General features: G+C 36.2%; 1 protein-coding gene across 1 annotated transcript; it reads right to left on the reverse strand.

Annotated features, from left to right (window-relative positions):
* Nucleotides 1-2,295: 2,295 nt before the first annotated feature.
* On the reverse strand, nucleotides 2,296-3,726 carry LOC122014185. Its single transcript, XM_042570363.1, has 3 exons — nucleotides 2,777-3,726; nucleotides 2,362-2,452; nucleotides 2,296-2,301 (listed from the first exon to the last, which is right to left on the reverse strand). Exons 1-3 carry the CDS (start codon nucleotides 3,724-3,726, stop codon nucleotides 2,296-2,298), a joined length of 1,047 nt encoding a protein of 348 aa, XP_042426297.1.
* Between the last annotated feature and the right edge of the window lie 7,215 nt (nucleotides 3,727-10,941).

A 10,941-nucleotide genomic window follows, 5' to 3' on the forward strand; every position in this document is an offset into this window, starting at 1 on the left:
GAGGTGTTTTTGGATGACATTTCGAGACTACCACCGATCAAAGAGGTAGAGTTTGGGGTCAAAGTAATATCGGGAACTGCTCTAATATCTAAAGCACCATACAGGTTAACACCTATAGAAATAAAGAAGCTAAAAGAGCAACTGCAAGAGCTGCTAGACAAGGACTTTATCAGACTGAGTGTGTCATCGTAGGGAGCACCGGTGTTGTTTGTTCATAAAAAGGATGGAATCTGAGTTTAGTTCTTTTGATAAAATATATTGTAGTGGGTTATTCACCTGTGCTCTGTGTGAATTGTATATTCTTGTCACTCTCTGCATGCAAACTTTTCTTTTTAGTGACATGGGACGAAACACAAGAATCTAAAAGTGACATGGGACGAAACATCGTTATCAGATTCGGACGTCGTAGCCTATGTCAGACTTGCATTGACGGCAAGTCACCAAGAAGATGATAGAGCAAGTTCATTGGAGATGAACATCGAGAGCATCGATGAAGTGGGAGCAACGTCAAAAGAAAGAGGGGGAGCATCAGAAAATGAGATCTTGCAATTTTCCTGAATCCGAGTTCAGTTCTTTTGATGAAATATATTGTAGTGGGTTATCCGTCTGTGCTCTATGTGACTTGTATATTCTTGTTACTCCCTTCATGTAAACTTTTCTTTGCTTCAACTTCCTAATGCATATCGATTTACTTAATTACTTTCATTTTTTTTATGTACAAAAAGTCCAAAATGAGATATAATTTCTCTTAAATTCAGCATATTTAAACTAGAATCTAGTATATTTTCTATCAATTATGTATGACTTTTTTTCCATCTGACCAATCGATCGGAGCTCATGCAAATCAATTGACTTAGGCTAAGTAATCTATTGACATGAGCTGCTAATTGATTGGTAGGCGGAAAAAGATTCGTGTTCAATTAGATTAAAAAATATACCCGATTATAGTAAAATGATACTAAATTTAGGAGGAATTATACCTTATTTTAGACTTTTTGTACCTATAAAAACTAATGGGGTTTATGTTCCCTCACGACAAATAGATTGATTGCCAATCGATTCCCAATTGATACTAGATTCTAGTTAACTGTAACTGAATTTAGGAGGAATTATACTTAATTTTAGAATTTTTGTACCTAAAAAAAATATGAAGACAATTAGGTAAATTGGTGTGCATTAGAAAGTTGAAAAAGAGTTGAAGCAAAGAAAAATTTACATGTAGGAAGTGAGAATAATTTTTTTTTGACAGAAAAATATCACTCACTAACCTTGACAGAAGGCATTGTAGCCGACATAGATCCCCTGTTATTTTGTTTGGGAAGAAAGAGAGAAGAATGAAAACTAAATATATAAAATTATAAAATTATCATCACTCTTTAAAAATAAATTAAATTAAATTAAATTAAATTAATAAAATTAATATTATTAATAGGATGAAAATATATAGATAAATAAATATAATTTATCTATAATTTTCAAAATTTAAAATAAATTTATCTATATTTTAATAGGATAATTAGAGTTTGAAAAATTTATTTAAAATATCATATTTAAGTTAGGAGTTGATTAAATTAATTAAAATAAAAGTTCAATTAAAAATATAAATTTCGTAAATTGAATTTACCGTGTCATGAATTTCATTATGCTCTCCTCACTCGCTCACTACGACACCCCGCCGCCAACCAACGCCACTCCTGCCACCGACCATACGCCTTCCCCTTTTCCCCATCGCAAGCCATCGACAGTCGATGCCTTCTCGTCTACTCATCGCAAGCCATCAACGCCTTCGCCTCTTACCCATCTCAAGACGTCGTCCGCCTCCGCAAGCAGCTAGTATCATCTCGTCAACAAGACACCTCCACTGTCGCTGCCCAAAATAAAGATAAAATTGGAATAAATTTGTTGTGAGATCCCCCTACTCCTTCCTTGCACCCCAATTCAGGAGATAAGAAAGTTCATCAATTCTCAAGCATGGGAAGAGTTACCCTTCTCTCCCCTTCTCTTCTTACCTCACTCTATTCCAAACAAGGATCAATTCTCTCCTCCTTATTTACTCTTCCCTCCCCTCTCCTTTCCTCACCTCCTCCCAAACAAAGTGCAAGTGGAAGGAGTTAAACTGACAACTTTCACTTAAAGGATTTTTCCTCTAAATGGATTGAACAGTCATAAGATGTTGAGTTTCTAGACATCCTAAATTCAATGTTATATTCATCATTTTTAAACTACCAACTTCCTAAAGCAAATCCTTTTCAATTCTATAAGGTTGCAAAATGGAACTCCGAAAACCTGACATCTTCATGTCTACAAAAACAGTTGCATGTACAATATAGAACATGAAAATAAAAATGACTTATCTATGACCTTGGCAGCACGACTGATAAGTTCCTGAAATAAATCCTTTTCAGCTAAATCAGGTTGCAAAACGGAACTCAGAGAACTAACATCGTCATGTCTACAGAAACAGAAACAGTTACATTCATAATATAGAAGATAAAAATAACAAGTACACTGCATGAAAAGGTTGGTTCGATATCATTGCTTATCCAGTCAATACCCAAATAAATCCTAGATTCATTCGCAGTCTGGATAATTCCCTTTGAACTCAGCTACAATTCACAAGATTTCAAGCAGTTTGGGTAATTTATCTTTGTAAGGGAACACATACTTCTGCATAAACTTAGGTCCCGGTGATAAGAAAATTGTACTTAGCGTGTCTTGTGAAGTCCATAACCCTTCAGATTTCAATATCTCCATCACATGAAATCGAGGAATTAACCTCTTTTCCAGACTCAATGCTAAAAACACTAACTGCTTAGCAATGTCTAAAGGTGCCATACCAACATCCTTGATTAAAAATTCCATCTTTCTCTGCAAAACCTCTGTGGAAAGGGATAAAAAATGTGGGAATTTCTTGACTGCAGCAATGACATCTGAGTTCGACCAACCAAAGCTGTTCATGAGCTTGACTTGGTTCTCAAATTTTTCCCTGCTGACCCCCTGCAGCACATCAAGGATCCAGACGAACATCCCAGACTCCCGGGAAATTCCCATCCCCTCAACTCTATCCACCAAAGCCCGGAGCGAATCTGGGTTCTGCACGATGAAGCTTGGATGTCTTTTAAAAACAAGAGAAATCCGCGCTTCAGGAATACCACATTCATCCCTTAAGAAGTTCAAGTTAGGGCGTACTTTCTCAATATTGTTGCTCAAAAACCAATTACGCTTCCGGAGATTCTTGAGGAGGACCTCCCTCGATCCAAAGAGACTTTCCCAAACCTTCAATTTGGGAATAAGCGAGTTCTGAAGGTTGTGGCCCATAATAATGGGATGCTGCATAACGACATCGATGACGTCGGACTCAGATAATCCTAGGTCGCGCAAAAATTTGAACTTTGGAGCGAGGCTCGCCTCCACATCACAGCCGAGCACTGTCGGACTCCAAGCTATTGTCTTTCTGAGATTAGCGCCGTCAAAGCCCTGAGATCTGAGGAATCTAATAACAGCGTCGGGCTTCTCGGTGGACGGAAAAGGGGGAAGCGACTTGGAGACCTTTGAAGCACCGTCCGCAGAGAACCCGCATGAGTTCACGAGGTAGTCGACCATAAAGTGGGGATCGGGAGAAGAGGTGCCGCCTGAGGAGGAGGCGAAAGTGCCGGTGGAGAAGAAAACGAGACGGAGCTGGAACGATGGGCGGAGGGCATGGCGGCGGACCAGGGAGTGAAGCATCCCGTCGGTGCGTCCAGCGGTGACCAGGTAAGGACGACGCCAATAAGACCTAAAAACCAAATTAAAAATCCTACTTGAGTTACCCCTTCTGGGTTAATTTCACTTCCAGCCCATATATGAATTGGCCCATTTATAAGATACATTAATTCCATAATATTTTGTATAATTTTGTATTAGTCTAAATATAAAAAACATCCACATCACTAGTTTTGATATGTTGCCCGATCCTTGTACAGACTGCAGGCGCTTAAAAATGATCTGGATGCTATATATATATATATATATATATATATATATATATTTGTTGGGTTGCAGAATGTTTTTTCTGGATTGATGTGGATCTATCCTCGTGGTAGGTCCGTGTCATTTTTTTTTGTTAGAGTATATTAGTTTTTTTCCACTATTTTCCACCGTCCTAATTTCTCCTTCGTCCTTTCTCCTTCATTGCGATGCGCTCGCAGAAGAGAAACACCCACAGTCGCGAGGAAACTCCACAGATTTCTCCTTCCTCTTTCCTCACGACGCGGCCGCAGAAGAGAACACCCACAGGTGCCTTCCTCCTTCGTCGCGCCAAGCTGAAGCAAGGGTTTCCGCCCCTTCCTCCTTCGCCGCGCCAAGCTGAAGCTAGGGTTTCCGCCCCTTCCTCCTTCGTCGCGACGCAACCGCAGAAGAGGAACACCCATAGGCGCCTTCCTCCTTCGTTGCGCCAAGCTGAAGCTAGGGTTTTTCCGCACCTCACTCCCCTCCATTTGTTCTCCTCAACGGTACAACCCCTTCCCATTGCTTGGGTTTCTTTTCTCCAATCATTTGTGACCTACACTCTTGGTTTTCTTTTCAAAAATCGCTTGCGACCTATCTTGAATTTATGCATTTTATAATGTGCAATATCTTGAATATATGTCTGGGAGATATTGATTAACCCTAAGTAATATAGGATTCATTAAAGATATTCTAAACTGCTTAGTGTGTGTATATAACTGCTTGACGCCACTTTTTTTTCTCTTGCCCTCTATTGTTACAGAACTTTATATTTCATCTCTTACACTGTATTGGTTTTAGCAGTAAATTATGAATTAACTTTGGGGAAGGGGTTGTACTAGTGCTCCTCACCTATATTGTAAAAATGGATTTGAGTAGATTGTGCATTGGAGAAAAAACATGATCATATCCTTACCAAACACCTTATTTGAACCTCAAAGTACTTCGAAGCCTTAAAGCACTTTGCCAAAGCTCTCCCAAACTCACCTGTATACTGGTTCCTAAAGCTGTCTTATACTTGTGAAATTCCGATTGATGGTTTTATAGGCTTACAAGTAACCAGCTGCTTTCTTATTTTTCATCTTTTTGGAGATTGAGAACTAAACTTTGGGAAATAAAGGATAACACCAATTTTTTGATCGTCAAGATTGACAAAGGAAAAGAGTAAATTTTAGGCATAACTGCATAAGATTTATTAGAATTTTGGAATCAAGAACTACACCTATGTGAGGGAGATATTGATTAAACCCTAAGTGATATATGATTCATTAAAGATATTCTAAACACTGTAATCTATTCTAATTTCTTGTAAATTAGATTAATTTTGTCTCAATGCAAACACTGATATTTAGGTATTATAAAATATGACGTGTCATAAAATTTAGGTATTTTAATGTAAATTGTGGCTACTTTTAATGTAAATTGGTCAAATTTTTCATAAAATTGTATGATTTCCCATTACTTAAGCAAATTGCTATTGTTTAGCTTAATTTGGTCAAATTTTACTTTTTAGGTTGTGCTTGAATGACATCATCAAGTAATAGCAGCATCAACCATACCAAATATGAAACTGTGCGATGTAGGGACTGCGAACTAAGAGTATTGGTGCTAGTCCCTAGATCGATCAAGAACCCAGTAAGACTATATTATGGATGTAAGTATCATGGATGGTTAAAGTGGGTGAGGTCTGATACTGGAAATGAAGACACTAATGATATACATTTTAGGATGTTGCCAAGAGCGGAGTCAAGGGTGGGAAGTGAACACATTGCTTATCTTGGACATAATATGGGAAATTGGAATGTACCGTTTATGGTCTGGATATTAGTGATAGTGAACTTAATTCTTTTGGCTATATACTTGTTTTGTTTGTTGGTTTACCTAGTTAAGTAGTACTAGTGTTGTAATGTGATAAAGAAATGCAATTATGGATGATGTTGATATTTATTTATTTTTATTTATGGATGGATATTAGTTTTGTGTTATGCTTATTACTAAACTTGTTGAAGAGATGAAATAGAACCAAGGTCTATCCTTTTATTTATGGATGTTTATGTTTGTCATGAACATCAAAATATTTCAATGGAACTATGGAATTTCAGAACAGAAAGCCTAAACAAACATATTTATCTCAGTTTCAAATATACTTTTGTAACGTAATGACATATGCCTCTTATTGTTTACTCCACCTAGCAAGTTTTTTTTACATGAAAAACCCAATAAAATGGTTACGACAATTTACCAAAGGGCGCATGTAGAGATCTAAATTTACCAAAAGACGTACGCTACTTTGAAAAGAAGTACGGTTTTGAAACATGCTAAAGAATCAAAAAATAGTTGGAACAATTGAAAACACGAACCAATCTTGACCAGGGAACATTAAAAGGAGCCGAACACAGAGCCGTGGACAACATCCTCTGAGCCACTGCCGGATATCATCACCAACTCCACGATCAGAATTCGGATGAAGAGAAAGGAAAATCTCCATTGTTATTTTCGGTATTCCAAATGGTGGACTAGAGGTTTTGAAAAACCTAAATCTCTCTTTCTTTTTCTTTTTTTTCCTTTTTTCTTTTTTTTTTCAAGGGCCTGATTTGGGGGGATATCAGGCCCACGTTGGGCCTGATATCTCTTCATATCAGGCCCAACGTGGGCTTGATATCTCCCCATTGAGATATTAGGCCCAACGTGGGCATGATATCCCCCCATTTCATGCCCTTGCAAAACAAAAAGAAAAAAAAAGTGAGATTTAGGTTTTTCAAAACCTCTGGTCCACCACTAGGAATGCCAAAAATAATAATAGAGAGTATATTTGAACTCATTGCAATTTTAGAAATCCATAGGACCTGAAATGACTGCAATCTGAGCTCTCTAGGTCGATCAGTGGGTTTCGATCAAAACCCACTGATGGACCTAGAGAATTCCGATTAAGCTCATTTAAGTTCTTGTGGATTTCTGATGCTGCAAGGAGTTCAAATATGATATTTATTATTTATTTCAACTTCTAAAAGATCTTAAAATATAAAAAGAAGGAACCACCAAAATAATCCATACACGTTTTAGGTTTTTCAAAACCTTTAGTCTACAACTAGGAATGTCGAAAATAACAATGGAGAGCATATTTGAACTCCTTGCAATATTAGAAATCCACAGGAACTGAAATGAGTTCAATCAGAGCTCTCTAGGTCCATCAGTGGGTTTGATCGAAACTCACAGATCGACCTAGAGACCTCAGATTGCAATCATTTCAGGTCCTGTATATTTCTAAAATTACAAGGAATCCAAATATACTCTCCATTATTATTTTCGGCATTCCTAGTGGTGAACCAGAGGTTTTAAAAAACCTAAATATCTCTTTTTTTCTTTTTTTTTCTTTTTCCCCCTTTTTTTTTTTTTTTGCAAGGGCCTGATATGGGAAGATATCAGACCCACGTTGGGCTTGATATGAAGAGATATCAGGCTCATGTTGGGCCTGATATCTCCCTATATCAGGCCCTTGCAAAAAAAAAAAAAAAAGGGAAAAAAAGAAGAAAAAAGAGAAATTTAGGTTTTTCAAAATCTCTAGTCCACCACTAGGAAGCCAAAAATAATAATAGAGAGCATATTTGGATTCCTTGTAATTTTAGAAATCTATAGGACCTGAAATGGCTGTAATCTGAGGTCTCTAGGTCGATCAGTGAGTTTCGATAAAAATCCACTAATGGACTTAGAGAGTTCCGATTGAGCCCATTTCAGTTCCTGTGGATTTCTGATGCTGCAAGGAGTTGAAATATGAGATTTATTATTTATTTCAACTTCTAAAGGATCTTAAAATATAAAAAGAAAGAATCAGCAAAATAATCCATATACGTTTTAGGTTTTTCAAAACCTTTATTCTACTACTAAGAATGTCGAAAATAATAATGGAGAGCGTATTTGGATTCCTTGTAATATTAGAAATCCACAGAAACTGAAATGGATGCAATCGAAGCTATCTAGGTCCATCAGTGGGTTTTGACCGAAACTCACTGATCGACCTAGAGATATCAAATTGCAACCATTTCAGGTCATGTAGATTTCTAAAATTGCAAGAAATCCAAATATACTCTCCATTGTTATTTTCGACATTCCTAGTGATGAACTAGAGGTTTTGAAAAACCTAAATCTTTTTTTTTCTTTGTTTCCCTTTTTTCTTTTTTTTTCAAGGGCCTGATATGGAGAGATATCAGGCCCACGTTGGACCTAATATGAAGAGATATCAGGCCCAACGTGGGCCTGATATCTCCCCATATTAGTCCCTTGCAAAAAAAAAGAAAAAAGGAAAAAAAAAAGAAGAAAAAAGAGAGATTTAGGGTTTTCAAAATATCTAGTCCACCACTAGGAAGCCAAAAATAATAATGGAGAGTATATTTGGACTTATTGTAATTTTAGAAATCCATTGGACCTGAAATGACTGCAATCTGAGCTCTCTAGGTCGATCAGTGGGTTTCGGTCAAAACCCACTAATTGACCTAGAGAGTTCCGATTAATCTCATTTCGGTTCTTGTGGATTTCTGATGCTGCAAGGAGTTCAAATATGATATTTATTATTTATTTCAATTTCTAAAAGATCTTAAAATATAAAAAGAAAGAATCAACAAAATAATCCATATACGTTTTAGGTTTTTCAAAACCTTTAGTCCACCACTAAGAATGTCAAAAATAACAATGGAGAGCATATTTGAACTCCTTGCAATATTAGAAATCTACAGGAACTGAAATGGGTGCAATCGGAGCTCTCTAGATCCATTAGTGGGTTTTAACCGAAACTCACTTATCGACTTAGAGACCTCAGATTGCAGCCATTTCAGGTCCTGTAGATTTTTAAAATTGCAAGGAATCCAAATATACTCTCCATTGTTATTTTCGGCATTCCTAGTGGTGAACCAGAGGTTTTGAAAAACCTAAATATCTCTTTATTTCTTTTTTTTTTCTTTTTTCTTTTTTTTTTCCCTTTTTTCTTTTTTTCTTCATATTAGGCCCAACATGGGCCTGATATCTCCCCATATCAAACCCTTGCAAAAAAAAAAGAAAAAAGGGAAAAAAGAAAAAAAGAAAAAAAGAAAAAAAAGAGAGATTTAGGTTTTTCAGGTCTAACAACAGAAAAACAAGATATCCTTGTACTGTTTGTAAAGACCACCCTTCTTACTATACTATACTACTATCTAAGGATGACCATTACTTAACTACTAACTCTACTTAACCGGTATGATCGAAACCACGAGGAGTCCTTACCGAAAAATTTCGGTAGAGTCTCCCTTGTACCGGTGACCTTAAACTGAGATACAAACATAATATACATCAGCCACATGTGGTTGGAACATATATCAAACACACAAAAGAAATAACATCACCACGCAGTTTAATAAAATTAAATCATGCAAATAATGAATAGCGGAACAAAATAAAATACAACTTCCTACTCCAAAATTTTCTTATCAACTTATATACAGAATTTATCTAACAAATTCCTAAACTAAGTCCCAAGGCTTCCATAGTCCTGACATTACACACCATCCGCGCCACCTTGTCGCCTTCCTTTGCTAAATCTTTTCCTTTCCTGTATCTGCAGCAAGAGGAATGCAATCTATAAGCAAAATGCTTAGTAAGCGCTATCTAACTCACAAAAACTCGAATATGCACATGTAAATACAAAAGATACTGAAACTGAAATGCTAAAAAGAAGGCTACTCATGCTCATCTAATAACAAAGAAAAGCCTAACAAGAAAGGAAAGACTAAACAACAAAGGAAAGTCTAAACAGCATAGGGAAGTCTAAACCGCATGCTAAAAACAAGACTAATCATGCTCAATAAACTAATAAGGGAAACAAATAAAACTAATACTGAATGCTTAGAATTCTAAAGAACTAAACTTACTGATTCTAAACATCTTTGAAGCTTGTTTTATTTGTTCCAAAAACTTATACTTTAATACTTCAAAATAATAATAAACTTCTTCTTGGGCCCAGGCGTAGTACCATCTTATGCGCGCTCCCTAATAGAGACTGTGGTAGCTAGTCACCAGTCCTACGAGGGTAAAGACCTCGGTCTTACCAAAGCCAAGTCTTTGGAATTGGTCACCTGGATTTGTTTAACGACAACCTTCGAAGTCGGGTACTAGCTTCTTCAAAGTAAAATATCTTAATTACTTTTTCTTTAAATGTCTTGACATTTTAACAAGCACCTTGTGTGCCAAAATCCCTAAAGTCTTGATTTTGGGATCTACTTAAAGTCTTGGCATTTTTCTTTCTTTTCTTTATCTTTCTTATACTTTTCTTAATCTCAAAATACTGTTAGGATATTTTTCCATATGCATCTATAAGTGAAATCAACTAGGTAACACACAATCATGCATATTTAAGGGGAAAAATCTAAAGCCTTGTTCTACAATGCTATCCATAAACCATCTATTAGCAAATCTGCACTGCTAAAGAAACTAAATACTTAAAGCAAATCTACACTACAATGCTTAACAACATTCTGTACTGCAATGCTTAACAGAAATCTGGATTTCAATGTTAACTAAAAATCTGCACACTAATGCTTAATAAAATCTGCACACCAATACTTAATAAAAATCTGCACTAAAATTCTGCACTACAAGGGGATCTAAACAGCACTAAAATTCTGCACTACAAGGAGATCTAAACTGCACTAAAATTCTCACATGGCAATTATAAACCTAGAATTTCAGATTCTAGTAACCGGCTGAGACCAAATGGAATCCTTGATATCAACACATCCAAGTACTTTAATTCTGAACATCAATTATGCCATTAAACTTATGGTCAGAAAAGAATTCTCAGTATAAAATCTATATTGATCAACATATAAATCTCTTTTATCATCTTCTAAACTAAACTTCTACTCTGAACTTACTACTTGCATATCTAAGTTACTCACATACTTCTCACCTGTTAAATTCATTACATCAATT

This window comes from Zingiber officinale, chromosome 8B (assembly GCF_018446385.1).
Source record: "Zingiber officinale cultivar Zhangliang chromosome 8B, Zo_v1.1, whole genome shotgun sequence".
In the NCBI taxonomy this organism is placed as follows: Eukaryota; Viridiplantae; Streptophyta; class Magnoliopsida; order Zingiberales; family Zingiberaceae; genus Zingiber; species Zingiber officinale.